Source organism: Planococcus citri, chromosome 3, assembly GCF_950023065.1.
Source record: "Planococcus citri chromosome 3, ihPlaCitr1.1, whole genome shotgun sequence".
Lineage (NCBI taxonomy): Eukaryota > Metazoa > Arthropoda > Insecta > Hemiptera > Pseudococcidae > Planococcus > Planococcus citri.
Window position 1 is genome coordinate 60,598,330 of NC_088679.1, and position 15,957 is coordinate 60,614,286.

The window sequence follows — 15,957 nt, forward strand, 5'->3', positions numbered from 1 at the left end:
AGGTGCCTATTCAATGTTTTAGGTTCACTCCTCCTCCCTCTGGGGCGAGAAATATGAACGAAGGTTCATTTTCATCGATACATGGCTCATCTGATGGGAAATTTGACGTAGAACAACATTCTTCAACCATTTTTGCGCTAGAGTCCATATTTTTCGATGAATTGGTCAAAAACCGATTTTGGGGGGCTAAGATCCACAATTTGGGGGAAAGCACACCCGGGACAGTAGGGGACTCCTCGGATTCGTTTTCAGGACATCAAAATGGACCAGTCAGTATACCAAAAATCAGCTTGCCACCTAGAGATTCACTATAGAGCTTATTTTTTTGCTAATTCTACTGGACTATAATGTTCTGTTTTTTTTGTTTTTTTGCCATTCTTTATGAATTTTAATGTTTTGCCCTAATTTTCTCACTTTCTAGTTACTTTTTCTAGTTTTTTTAGTTATTAAGTTGATTACCTTTTTTTGGGGGGGGGGGGGGGGGATGATTAAGTATGAGCCCTGAAATTCTTTTAGATCTTGTTCAAAATTATTTTCCAAATTTCGAGAATATAAAAAAAATCACATTGCAGTTGTATACCCAAATTGTCTATGAACATAATGATGAACTCCAAGTATTTTTTTCAAGTGATCAACTTAAAGGGTACCTCTACCTACCTATCAAATAATTTATCTCAACAAATCTCCCTAATCGCAAATTTCAAGTTTTTAGGACATTTTTATTGACAAAATTCGAAACCAAACATTTGCTTTTTTAAAAACCACGACTGCAGGGTACAAAAACAGCTAATTTTTCAGCAAAAAATCCACTTTTATTTCTCGCAGTGTGGACTGTAAATCGAAGTACATATTTGTACAAGGCGCAAGACATGTAGTTTCATGTAAGCTGATATCGTTTCAGTAGAGGGGGAAGTTGTTAATATTTGAATTTTACTTGTACTGTCACCTAGCAAAGTATTCAAAATATAGCAAAATATATCAACAAAATCGAACCAGCGCCAACGTATGTATTGTAAAACAACGCATACCGGAAACCCTATACTTATAGAATTACAATGTAAGTCTAAGTGTATTGCATTTAGATGGCTTAATAAGTATACTATAATACTTAATTGAAATTATTTACCTACACTCTTACCGATACACAACAACACATTTGTTAATCTGTATCGTGACTCATCCATCGAACGTATATTATTTCGACGTACATAATATTAATTTAATGATAATGAAAAAAAAAATTCTCTGAGATGAATTTCCGGTCCTCGCACGTGTAGGCTTTTATTACACTTAGACTGGCATCCAGCCCGACTATATAGTCACTATAGGTAGAGTAGAGGTAAGCCTGATGCCAGTCTGCATCGAAATGAAAAATGCCATAAGTCTGCGAAAAACGCAGTACCAGGACGTACAAGACTCTGTAAAGTACACAGAAATTATAGAAATTAAAAAATAATGGCGTTATAGCGATATCGGCGCTATCTCAAAATCAGATGAGTAAATTATTAGAATAATTTTTACGCAGGATTTACGAACTACTTAACCGATGAATACGAAGTGCTGTAATTTAAACATCGATAATGAACAGGAAGTCGTTGAAGAATTATTTTATTTATTTTTTAATACGTTCGATTTGCTTCGTAGGTACTTCATGTACTCTACCTATTATTTATAGGCACCTGTAGTATTTACAAATAGATATTTCCTAACCGTAATAAGGTTACGTTATCATGGAAGATTTTCGTAATTCGCGCACCGGCCGCCGTCAAAATGCACCACACCTCGAATCTAAATCGAAATTAAATACGGCTAAAATCGCACTATACTTTACAGGATTAGATACACTTTTCTCGTGGAAATATGGCGTGTGAATATTTCAAAATAGTGCACCTGCGATGAACTCAAGTCGGCATCGTAAGTATTCTAAAGAGGATAAAAAAGAATTCTACCTGCAAATGCAGAGCTGTCTTTGTAATTGTTCGCACCGTGAGATAATTTCTTCGCGGCAATGACTGACTGAGTGACTGACGTTGGTAATTTGAATTTATCGAGGCCTCGTTCATAATATTGGACTCGAGATGTCTCGAATCTCGATGCTGCCGAGCTGAAAGTCGCAACAAGTAAAACAATATGGTGAAATTATTATAACCTACTTACTGGCCCGGTTTATAATCTGTCGACTCTGTCGCGAACAACAATAAATTTTCGGATCGCGAACTCATATACGTATTGTTATACTTATATTATGTTCAAGAAAATATCATAATTCCATAAGTAGATATATGCAGAAAGCTTCATTGATGAATAATTTTTCTCATCGGATGGATTCTCGTATGAAGTTGGACATGTTATTGGGTCGATTAGAGAAGGTGAATCGTGATCGTGAATCTTGGGAGACGACTGATGAAATTTCAAAAAAATTTCGGTCTTCAATATTATTGAAATAAATGGAAATTTCCTCTAACTTCCTCCCAAGTCGACCATACTCATTCTAATTTCTCCATGACCAGGGCTCGTGCTCAACTCTCTCCCCCCCCAAAAAAAGGTATAATTTCAGTAAGTAACCGAAAAGTGAACAAAAAAGTGGCAAAACTTTCAAAATTCAAACATTTTGGTTTAAGTAATTTAAAATTGAATATTGATATACCTACTTTGAAAATTTTAGCAAACAGTAGGACTTTTTTTTTGGCAATTATGGGTAAAAAAAATATGAATATTTTTTTTTCATTTTTTATCAAGAAAGTTGGATAATTTCCAAACTTTTTGATGAAAAAGCGAGGTTTTTTAGATAATTTTTGGCAACAAAGTGAGAATTTCGCAATTTCCGGCAAAAAAAAAACAATTTTCGGCAAAGGGAAGGACTTTTTTGGCAATTTTTAGTAAGACAGTGAAACTTTTGGACAATCTATGGAAAAAATTAATTTTTCAATATTTTTTCTAAAAACCGAAAATTTAAAATTTTTTTCAAAATAACAAAAATTTTTAGCAATTTTATTTTTGGCAAAAAAAAAAAGGTTTTTAGGCCCTTCAGATGGGAGAAAATACATAGTTTTGTTATTCTTGGTACATAAAAAGCAAAACTTTTGACAGTATATACGTAATTTATAAGCAAAAAAATGCCAGTTGTTTTTTTAGCAACTTTTGTCAAAAAGGAAAACTCTTCAACAATTTTGCTAAAAAGCAAAAATTTTTATCAATTTTTGAAAAATTGAAAATTTTTGACAATTTTTAACAAGAAGCAAGAGACAATTTCAGTAGAAAAAATGGACTAAACAGAAAAGTTCTCATACCTATGATACACGACATCGAAATTTGGCAATGAGTGAAAATTTAAGGACAAAAAATATGCAAAATAATGTTGATTTTATGGCTTCTAAAATATACAATAAAATCCCTCAGGAATTCAAATCTCTGACATCTGGTAAACTGTTCAAAAATAAACTCAAAAACTGGTTACAGGGATATGCGTTCTACAGCATTGATGCGTTTGTGCAGCTGGAGTAAAATCATGGCAAAGTTTCTTTGCTCTGAAATGTATTATGTGTATACTTTTATTCCATTTAAATTTTAATGTTAGCATCATTAGTAGTACTTATCTATATTTTTCCTTAAACACATCTATTTGAACTGCTGTACCTGCATTACTTAAACTTAAGATGACTTTTGTAAATGCAGCACCGCTGCCCATTGCACGAATAAACTTGATTTGATTTGAAAGTTTGGCAAAATAGAAAATCAGTTTAAAAAATTGACTTAGGGTAATTTTAGAAATTAATTTTTAAAAGTCGAATTTGATATCTGGAATTCAACTTTAGTGTAAGTAGAAATTTCAGAAATGGGTCATTTTTCTCAGAGCGTAATTCAGAAATAGAAAGCTCTTGAAAATTTGTAATTCAAGTTCCAAAAAAGTCGATAAAATAGCTTCTTTATCATTTTTCACGGAGCCCCTGAAGTACCTTTTCTCATAGGAAGTTTTTACAAAATGTCAGAAAAGTCATTTTTGAGAGTTTAGCATGATTTTAGCAATTCAGTGGTTTCTTCGAATTTATAAAAGTCAGATTCGATATCCAAATGTCTTCTTCAATGAAATATAGAAAGTTTTAAGTGTTCATTTTTTCAAAGTATTTAATAAAAGTCCCATATAATGTTGAAAATTCATTGGAATTTTTGGCAAGTTCTTAAAAGACAGTCCAAATATTGTGAAATTATTGTCATAAATATTAGAAAATTTATCATTTTTTTTTTTCAGTTCCTAAAAGTGTGATATACTTAATGTTAAAATGTCACAAATTGTCATTTTTTTTTAAATTTTCAAGTCAGACAAATTATTGTAAAATTAGATAGGTCTGATGGTTCTCGAAAATTGATAAAAAAAATTTCTGTTTGCAAAAGTCAGCGTGACGCGAATTAGCGTTACACAAATTTTGTACAGATCCTCGGCGCAAAAAACATATCCATGTCAAAATTTGAAAAGAGAATTCTACAAAAATTGCATAGCAATAATAAGAAAACTCATAGAAAATTTTTAAAATGTAGCTAGAGCTACCCATGTAGATGTACATAGTTGTGTAGGTAGGTAAAAAAAAATAATCAAAATTCATTGCTTATATCTGTCGCTCTGATTTCACTCATGACCTATGAGTAATTCTAATATCAAAACATCATCGTTGCTTTCTTCAAAAAAATCTACGAAAAAAACAATTTGATAAGGTACAAAATGAAATGAGTAACACGATATTTGACTAAAAAAAAATAATAATAAAATTTATTGTGACTCATTGTAAAAGTACCTAATATTGATAGCGAGGGTTTTTGCGATAATTTGTAGATATACAGAAAGGTCAAGCGTGCATTATTTTATTCTTAATTTATTTTATCAAAACGTATTTATGGTAGCTATAATTATTATTTCTCAACTTTCAAATCTTCATTTTTTCATCCAACATGGCCTGTTTGTTTGTTGGGTATTTCCTTGCCCCTACTTTCACCTTCTCCATTTCGACTTAAAGTAGACAAATTGGTGCAAAGACCTACAAATTACATTTTTTTTAGAATCATCGACTACCTAACTGTCCAGTAAACCAAGCGAGTCTCGAAAAAAAATGTAAAAGCCCACCTATTTTTATATACTACATAGTACATACCTACTGAAGAACATTTGAGCACTAGCTTTTCATGGGTCAGAAATTAGGCAAAATATCGCCTAACAGGATTGGCTAAATAAATATTTTCAAGTACCTAGCTCATTGGAATCCGATTGACCTAGCTCATTTTTAAAACCGCAAATCCGCGAGTGTTTTTTTTTCTATTCGTTAACGCTATCACGTTGTCCACGTTCTCTCTTGGTAAAAAGAGACGTATAAGTAAGTACTTTAGTGCTGGTGTGAAATGACATGGTAATGTTAATTGAACGCAATTAAAACGATTAAGATGTGAAAAATATAGCCTAGTTAATTAGTTGCAAATGTTAATGTTATACGAAGTGGATACTGGATAGCCTATTCTATACTGCGATGAATTTTTTTTCCTTTTAATTTTTTTCATTTCGCTCGAGAGAAAGGAAAGATGTTAAGGACAGCTACTAACAGGGTAAAAAACCGCAAGCAATATTTCCTCGAAATAAAAAGTTGAAGTTTTCCAGTATTGTACTGGTATTTTTTTTCTTAATAATTATCTGCAATCGATCGATTTAGTATGGTGTCGTCTGCGACTATAGTACCTATCCTATATGTATATACAAGTACGATCAGTGAAATGGTTCGAAACCAGTTTACCAGTACTTTTTTACGTGCAAATACACACACATAAAGGTACGTTAAAGAGACGTGTTGAAATTGAAACCGGTAGTCGCCTGGGTAGAGAGAGATAAAAGTGTGTTATTACAATATACCTATACCTACGTTAACATTGGCTGGCAAGCGTGATACTCGACCCTTACTCCAAGATCGTGCTCGTGCATCTTTACCGTAGGTTTTTTTTCTTCACATTTTTAAGGTCATTGTGATCAGTCATCGTAGAAACTAGCGGAATTTTCGCTCTTTTCTGTCGTAATAATCGAACGAAAGCGGATGTCGCAGGTGGTTTTGAATGAAGAAGGGATGAGGGATGTGAACACACGAATAGTGTTGAAAAAATTAAAACGTAAAACTGTCGAGACACTAACTTGAGTGTGTTTTTACAAGACTAAGTTACTGTTCTTCGCGGTTGTGTTTGAGGTAATTCAACGTGTACTAATATAGGATATTGTCCATCTTTCATACATTTAAGGAGGTAGAAAGATGCAATTAGTTGGTCGTTAGCAGTTGGGGAAGCCCCCTGGAAACTCGCAGATTGGAAAGTTTCTCCAGATAGATCGTGTAAATCAGGAATCCTCCTGATTCTATCACTTCAACTTTGACTCGATGTGACGTGATCAAATTTCGATCAAATTTTAAATCAAATATCGACTATCGTTGATCCTGCTGAGTGACTCTTTCCGTACATGTTTTGTTCACCCTCAAATATCTACTTGCTGAAGGCAAAGGATTAATATTTTACCGACATTGAACCCCCCCTGCACAAAAAACCTGTAAAATTCAAAATTTGACTTTTTTAAACTGAAAATTCAACTTTATTTTGCCTGTTTAAAAATTTCTCAGAGTTCATTTTTAAAAAAAAATGTTTCGACGAGAAAAGGCCCAGAAAATTGAAAAAAAGTGTGATATTAGAAAAAAATATAGGGTAATTTTCGCATTTTTCTGCTATTTGAATATTTTTTTCAGCCCACAACACATTTTTTAAATGAATTATTATAGGTGCAAAATGAGCCAGTGACCAGATTTTCGACTCTCGGTTGAAACTTCATTCCCAAAAATCACAAAATGTTATAAAAATTTTTTTATTTTAATTTTTTTTTGGATCCAGATTGTGACCTTGCTATGTAAGTATAGTAGGTAATAAAAGTTGCATAAAAATTGTGAAAGTGAAAATCGATTCTAAAATACCTAATTGCCAAGTTACTCCAATCCAAAGTTCAATTTTCATTGATTGCCTATTCATAAGTCGACGTTTTTTATGTTTATGTAAGGACATTCATCTAGTAATTTCAGAGTAATTTGATGGATTAAAACAGGCATCATAGCGTGGTTTCTTTTTAGTACCATTGTTATTTTTTATTACCATTTTTGTAGTTAGTAATGGTTACTTTTTCAATAGAAAACCGAACACAATTTTGAAAAATAAAATATCATAAATGAATCTGACTCAGAATTTAGTGTCATAATGCTGAAAAAATCTACAAAATGCACATCTATGACGTCACCCATTGTACATATATTATATATGATGCAAATTTGGACTTCTTATATCTATTGGAAGGGGGGGTGGGAGGCAGGCCGTTCTAAAGGTGAAAAAACATCGAAATATATTCCCTAGAAATCGATTTTTTTGACTCTGAAGAGGGGTTAAATGAAGTTAGTAGGTTTGCATCTGCAAAAGGCGCATAAATGACACTTTGTTGTTATACGGTGCAACTTTGATCCCACTATGTAAGTTCAAAAGTGGTTGCAGTAGCTCAAAAATAGGTTTTTTCGGGCCTGAAGAGGGGTCGAGTTGTATGGTTAGAAGATTGAACACCGTAAAAGACACATTTGTGGCACTTTTCTCACTAGTTGTGTCAAATTTGAACCGTCTAGGTCGATTTGAGGTAGCTGGAGGTACAATAAAATAAGAGCAAAATTGAGTTTTTTCCATCTTGGATGAGGTTGGAGATGACCTGAGGCTGAAACTCTGAAATTTAGATTTGTTAGTCAAAATGAAAGAATATCTACCTAATACTTATTTGTGGTTCAATTTTTGACCATTTTTATCGATTCGCACGTTTCTTATAGTCTTCATCTAGAAAAATGACGTTCTGTGATTTTCAAGTTGGACTTTCTTCACTTCAATAGTTAAATGTAAATACTCAAGAAATCCCATTCTCCATTTTTGACCTCTTTTGATCTATTAGAACAGGTGCCAGGTTGTGAAATTCAGTATTCTTCAAGGAATGAGAAACGTCTAGTTTGAGCTCTCACACGTCGAGAAAGATCAAAATTTTGGACCATCGTACCTGCTTTTCCAAAGTCGAACCCACCAGAATAGTCATCATTTTTTAACGAAAATTTTCACTGTGGTTTAGATGTCTTCTTTCTAACAGAAGATGAAGCATTAAATATACCTAGGTATGAAAAAAAAGAGTGACGAAAATTGTTTTTTGAAGGTAACAATTATTGTAAAAAAGGGTTTAAAATCTGCTAAATATTCAAAGAAATAAAAAAAAATTGTTGAAGAAACTGATGTCATCCAGATGAGTTTGGATGAACTTTCAAAGTTTCGAAAGTTGATCCATAATTTTTCTTAGCATAAAAAAATGCCAATTCATAACTTTTCAAATTTGGTAAGCCTTACCTATTGTGTATTAAAAAATGTCACAAATAAAGTTTTGAAAAAGATGAGTGAAATTTTCGTGTGATATCGACATTGAAAAAATTGCTAGAAGGGCAAGGAGGCGATTGAGTCAAAATTTGGATTTAAAAAAAAAGTTTCGTCAGTTTCGTGGATTTTGAAATAATTCAAATGGAAAAGAATGATTAGGTAGTCAATTGTTAATTATTTATCAATTTAATTGCAGCCCTTATAAAATTTTAATATTTTCACATTTCTGATATGATTTTTGTCCCTGAGACATCTAGTAAAAAAAATTCAAAGAGCTAAAAACGTCTTCTGAAGGGTTAGAAGGTGGAGTCCAAAAAAGACTCTTTTCAAAACAACTGAAAAAAAAAGTATAAAAGCTCTCGAAAACAATGTTTGGCAACTGACTAAAAAAATCACCCTTCTCTCGCTCCTTTGAATATGTCAAAAAATTGAAAGCAAATTATTAATTTCTAAATAATAAGTAACTTGAGTCGTGAAGTTGAAAAATTTACTTATTTGTATTTAAGCTTTTTGTTTTGCGAACAAATCCGTAAAGAAAATATTTTGATTTATTTTAAAAATTTCATCTTTTGATAAAATTAACTAGGTACAATGAAAATTTTCGACTTGTTATATTTTTCTGTTTTGAAAATCTGCCATTATAATTTTGTATATATGTATACTTGTGTATTTTTTTAAAAAACATTATTGTGACCATTTTTTTTTCTATTTTTCAGCTACACGGCAACTATTCGAGTTTCCAAACTAGTACCTTACGAAGTGAAGACATACGTGTGGTGTGTGAATGTACCTCCTAGATGCTCCAAGATCAAAATCCAATACAATGTTGGTTTTGAAGAAAAGGTGAGTTTTTGCAACTATTTGATGCTAACGTAACTTTTAATTTTTTAATTGCGCTGCATGGTGCATGCTATTATGCTGTTGAAATGACGTTCGATTAGTTAAAACGTACTTAGCTGTATTGAAATGTCGATAATAAATTGATTAAAATGTTTACGTATGCCTAATTGAAGAGAACGCTGCTGATGTTAAATGTCAAACCACAATGCAGCAGTGTAATCAGCTGGAAAGTTAACCAACTTATAGCTATTCGTTCTGTAACCTTTGTCTTGTATGTATTTGAGAACAGCTAATATTGGTTTAAAAAAGTGAAGAAGTACATTTGATAGTGTGAGCTGAAATTTTTCTTATGTGTACTTTTAGGTGAAAGATCAAGGGAAACTGTTTGAGGTGATGCTGATGTTAGGAGAAAAAAACACTATTGTGAAATAAGAGGATCAAGAAGAGAGGCATTGGGAATAACTTGAGTTAATATTCGATTGCTGTGTGTAATTGGCGTAGTTGTATTACCTACCTGTATAAATTTTTATCGTGTTGAAGATATTGTGACTTGATCATTTGGAATTTAATGTTATCGCGGAATACCTAGCTATACGTATTGGTTAATAAATGAGTGCGAGACAATGGAAATGCTGAATTGCTGATGCTGCTGGTGGTATTCAATGACGACAGTGCGATGATTTCAGACATATGCTCGTGATTTTAACCCTTACCTATAACAATTTTATACATCGAATTCGAAAAATAATATAAATCTAGTATTTCAAGTTTTTAGAAACTACACCAGGTAGATAACCTACAGTTACATCGGCTATTATTTATACGTACTTACTTGAGATAGTTTGTATCATTTTTTGATATTTTCGCCAGTTTCTTAGAATTTATCTATTATTCATGTTAGACTTCTAGGTAGGTACCTATAAAACGATTTCTGCACAGTTACACCCAACAATGCCATTAAAAATCATAATTTTGAAATACATCTATACTGTTGTGAAAAAAGTGAGAATCTTCAATGCTGTACAGAAATCGTGAACATTCAAAATTTTCAAACTAGGTACCTGCCTAACTAATTATTGGAACCTGTGATAAGCAGCAACGAAATTCAAAAATTCGCCAAAACATCGGAAAATCAACTTTGGTAGCTCAACATAAAAAATTTCGAATGAGTATTACATTCTTGCTAATGCTTTTGCCCCAAAATTGGAGAAATTTTTAGCTTTTTATCCAAATTGTTGAAAAAATTTGCGTTCTTACCTAAAATTGAGAAAAAAGTTAATTTTTTCAACGATAAATGGTCAAAATTTCGTATGTAAGTACATATTTGCGCTAAAAAATTTTCCATAAAATGTCAGAAATAGGAAAAAATCCTACCATTTGTAAAAAATGCCATAATATGTATAGTCTCATTTTGTGCAGAAAATTTTTGTTTTTTTTTTACAAAAAATTTAAAAGGTTTGTTCCAATTTCCATGCCAAATTAGCCAGATTTTACACGAAGGGTCATCTATTTTTTCCTGATTTTTTTTCATATTTTGCATGTCGGTAGAGGTTATCAAATGATGAGAAAATGTAGTTACCTATGCCAAAATTTTGTTTAAAAAACACATTCTTTTTGTAATTTTTTTCTCTTTTAAGGCAAGAAAAATTTTTTATTCGTCTTTTCCATCAAAAAAATACTAAAGCATTTTGACATTACGGATTTTTTAAAAAAATTGTTTAGAGCAATTTAGTAGGTATTTACTCACAATCTTTGAAAATTACTTTCCCAAAAATATCAAAAAACATCATCACAGATTTTTGATATGTTGCTCTACGTTAAAATAACTATTTTTGTACATCATCAAAAAATGCACCACTAATTTTGGCACCATGACCTAAAGCTCTTTGCCAAAAATTCTCAATTTTTTCAAAAATTGCCATAAAATTTCGCTTTTTTGACAAAAAGTAGCAAAAATAGTCATCACTTTGTAGTGAGGACTAGGGACTCCAAGTAACCCACTATAGGTGGGAACTTTATGCCCAAGTGTAGGTAACACTGAGCGCTCTCTGGTGGTTTAGTGCCACAGATGCACTATCAGAGCTGCTGAAACTGGCCACTTCACAGTTTATTACATCTCTCTTAGATGAAGGACATTTCACGCTGAGTCCCAGCCTGCTGTATAATAGCCACTCAGCAGAATAACACAAGTTGTTGTATTGTACACTATTGTAGATATGCTCTGTACCTGGTGCACTACTTAAACTGAATATACCATCGCATGATACCTTTGTATGTTTGATTGTACGGGATATCTTACTTGGTGTTTTGACTATTCTGGATTTGAATTTTGATGAGCTGAAAATGGTCTATTTCATGTCATTTACCATGTCTTGTTATAATTTTCTGGTTAACTATTGAGGTAAAATTTCAGCAAAAACACGTGTTGTTCACACTACCATCTTGCAAAATGTTCATTACAATCTTGCAAAATGTTCATTAAAGGTCAAACAATTTTGTGAGGTTGGAGTGTTAAAAACCCATATTTTTATTCCGGTTCAGCTCTGGTTTCGCTCCTGTAAATTTTTTGTAAGTTGCTCCAAGTTCCGTTCTGCTCCGCAAAAATTCTCCCGAGTCCCAAAAGTAAGGGGTTTAGCATTCTGGTTAGTTCTCGTTCAGTTCCGCTCAGCAACACTGGTGGGGGGCTTAGACTGGGGAAAGATGTAAACTCTCCCAGCATTGGCGCCCCATGTTGGGCGCCAATGTTTGGGGGAAATACTATTTTATGCTCTCGTGTACCCAAAGTGGTCTCTGTTAAATCCCTATATCAGTCCCCATAGGGAGCAACAGAGACCACTTTGGGTACCCAGGAGGGTAAAGTAGTGTCCCCCCCCAAGAACATAAAAAAAAGTAAAAATGCATCATTTTTTGGCAAAATTGCCAAAGTTTCCATCGAGTTTCATTATCGGATTTTAATCGCCATGTTTTATTTTGTTATTTTTTTTACATTTTTTATTCGAAATTGAAAAATGTTTTCTTCAGGTGATTTTTTTTGTGCTTGGAAATGTTCCTCTCACGTTTTGTAAGTTTTTTTTCTTTAGTTACTTTTTAGTAACTTTTTCAATTTTTTCTGATTACTAAAGTCACTTTGTTTTGGAAAAAGTTGAGTACGAGCCCTGTTAAGTACCTATGTCTAATTCTTGAGAACGGTTTTTTGTTTGATTGTTTAGGTGTGTGTATGATAAAAAATCTATAAAACGATTAGATACGTAGGTAATTGGTTGTTGGTATCTTTAATTTGCTTCATTTTGTACGGCTTCATTTACTTTTTTTCTGCCAGTGTCAGAATAAAATCAAATTATGCGCGTTGGTAACTTCGTGTAATGTATTTTCACTTCGCTTTAGTTGCTCAACCATTCATCTCATTCGAAACACAGTTAGGTAGTCTTCTTTCTTCGTATCTCTGTGTTTGTTCTTCAATATACCAGTACCTAACTAAATACCTAGTGCATTTGCATACTTATGCGGTAACTAACTCTATCCTCTTGTATGTCTACCTTACTTTGTACTGTTCAATCAGTTTTGTTCGAATGAATTTCACGAGCTGATGGAACACAATGAATATCAACTAATTTGAGACATTCTCGCAATTCTTTTAGTCTCTTTATAAGCAGAGGAACAGAGGAATTAAAACCAACGACGATACATTTAACCTACCTACGTTTTAATGATATCGTATATTATATCATCGATCTGCCTGTATAATTGAGCGATCGTTTCCTAGGCCAGCCATTGTGAATATTACATAGATAGGTAGAGCAATATGAGCCTCACGAAGTACCTATTTATCTGTATTTTCCCATCAATATGCTAATGAAGTACCGAAGTAAAGACTTATCGCTTCCGCGAACGTCATGGTACGAGTGTATTATTCTAAGTGGGAATAGATTCATCGATACGAATTTTGTAACCCTTATATGAGCCAACTTATATTGTTCAGAAAAAAAATTTATAAACACATTATGAATAAGATAAGGTTGCAAATATTATGAATCTATATAGTGTTAGATCTTGATTATTGTCGAGTACCTACGTAAATAGTTCAATGATAATTCGCCATTTCTTAATCATAATACAAACCACAGTTTGACTTCTCAACTAATCTGAACTCGCGTGTAACAATAAAAATATAAGCAGTAGCTTTTATCTTAATCGTAAAAACTTACTGCATCTCTGTAGTACATACGAGATGTTGATAAAATTGAACTCACATCTCGTAATCTCGAACAATAACACGTTTGGGTCTACGAGTAGGTACAACATGAGTAGGTAAAGTACGTCTTTTAACACGTAAACCAGTTATATTTTACTGGGAATAGCCGAGAGATAGATCAAGGTGGACACAAGTGGTCATTAACATTACCAAGCATCGTAAGACGCAGTACATGACTTTGATAATGCGTAGTCGTTGTTGGCTGGTTTCATTTGCATGATGGGCGAGCTGAGTAGGTCTAGGTACCGTACTTGTATGTACTTCACCATGTGATGTAAAATAAAGATGTTTTTATCCAGTTGAGAAAAAATTTCCAGACAGATCAAAGTTTGGGTTTGAGAAACCATCAGCTCAAGTTTCGTTACAAAACATCAAACATGGGGTCATTTTAGGCAAAGGATATGATGAAATAGATGTGCACAGAGGCAAACTAAATACAGCGTATTGTTTTTTGTTTTCGAGTAAAATATCAAATATCTAAAAAAAAATCCAATTACACGCTCGTTAAAGCGAAGAATTTAAATATAGGTTTGTCTAAAAGAAGAAGAAAAAAAGGGAAGCCAAACTAACAAGCGGAGACTCTTTACGATAAATTGAAAAATATTAATGCGTTGTAGCGAACTGAACCCCGCATAGAGTATGGTAAATTCATAATTGACCTATAGCCTTACGAGAAACCTTTTAATTAAATGTAAATAAGAATTGGCCTCTGTTGAAAATGGAGGAGAATACCATAGGCTTGTTTTTCGACTGAAACCAGGTCATTTTTGTTTTCCTTTTGACGATTCGAATACGAACTACCTACCTAATGTTTTGTTTTTATTTTATTATGTAATTAAAATTATTTTTTATTTTTTTGCAGACTGTTCCAAAGACTAGATTGGTAGAAACTTGCTGCGACGGTTACGAAGAAGATTTTAACAAAGCATGTATCCCAAAATGTAGTCAAAATTGTAATAATCATGGCAACTGTACCAGTCCTAATGTGTGTAAATGTAATCCTGGTTATGGTGGATTCACCTGTAATAAAAGTAAGCTTATAAATGTCAATTTATACCTACATATTTTTTGAAAAATATAGGTACAATATTTTCTAAAAAATATCTAATCGATTATTGATTGATCAGCTTGCCCTCTTGGATTGTTTGGCGAACAATGTGAGAAACATTGTGTCTGCGAGAACGACGCCGATTGCGATCCGGACACCGGAGAGTGTTTCTGTGCTCCTGGGTATTCCGGCGATCGATGTCAGAATAAATGTAATGCTGGATATTACGGCGAGAACTGCAGCAAGAAATGCGTTTGTCTAAATGGAGGAGAGTGCAATCATGTCACCGGAGAATGCCAATGCCGATCTGGATACATGGGACCATTGTAAGTGATCTAGTTATGTTTTGTTTTATGTCTGAGCTTGGATAAGCCTACCTAAGTCTTTCATTTGGTTCCCAGAATTTTTTTGTATTTGTGATTACACTCGAGATCATTTTAGAGATCTAAGTTTTGTTGAGATCAAATCCAAACACCTTCGAGTAATAAGTAATGTAGTGAAACAATAACGAATACTTAGTTATTTAAAAAGTTTCAACTTTTGACCTCTTGTTGGAAAAGAATGATAAGAAAATCTAAAATAATATAAAATGCTTTTAATTTCAAGTTTTCAGGATTTTCTCTCATTTCCTCACTTCTGGCTTTTCTGACACATTGCTCCCGCAATGAGTGAATGTGTGAGGGAGGAGGGGAGCTCATGTTAGCAAATAAAGGTGATAAAAGATGACTGGACAGTGAATGGTTCATTATTCAATGTCCACATAGTCCACCACAAAGATCAGCATTGTCGTCTTTCAACCATCCATTTGAAAAAACAAGCAAATTTTCAATTGTTTTTCGGTTTGTTGGCAATAGTGTTTTTATTAACGTTTTTGGTTACGTAATTATTTTTAATTTCTAGAAAATTTTTGCCTACTGGAACTTTTTGGTGAATCTTCAGTAATTTCATTTCTTGGCACCTACATTACTGGTAAATTTGAGAAAATACCGGTAATTCTTGATAAATTTTGAGTAATTTATTGGTTAACACTTCTGGAAATTTTTGGTAAAGTGGTATTTTTTGTAATTTTTAATCAACTTTTGTTGGTACATTTCTGGTAATTTTTTGATAATTTTCTGATAATTTTTGATAATTTTTTGGTAATTTTCTGGTACTTTTTGGTTAAATTTCTGGTAATTTTTGATTAATTTTGGTAGGTAATTTTTTGGTAAATTTCTAGTAATTTTTGGTAAACTGGTATTTTTTGAGTAATTTTTTGTAATTTTTTAAATCAATTTTTGTTGATACATTTCTGGTGATTTTTTGGTAAATGTCTGAGAATTTTTGATAATTTTTAGGTAATTTTTTGGCTGGTAATTTCTGA

General features: G+C 32.7%; 1 protein-coding gene across 2 annotated transcripts in view; it reads left to right on the plus strand.

Annotated features, from left to right (window-relative positions):
* Positions 1-15,957, plus strand: part of drpr (draper) — a 72,436-nt gene that overhangs the window by 43,050 nt on the left and 13,429 nt on the right. For both annotated transcript variants that reach the window (XM_065358728.1, XM_065358729.1), the window contains exons 3-5: positions 9,171-9,297; positions 14,409-14,577; positions 14,674-14,920. In XM_065358728.1, the coding sequence (XP_065214800.1) occupies positions 9,171-9,297; positions 14,409-14,577; positions 14,674-14,920 (543 nt within the window). The remainder of the gene's footprint in view (positions 1-9,170; positions 9,298-14,408; positions 14,578-14,673; positions 14,921-15,957) is intronic.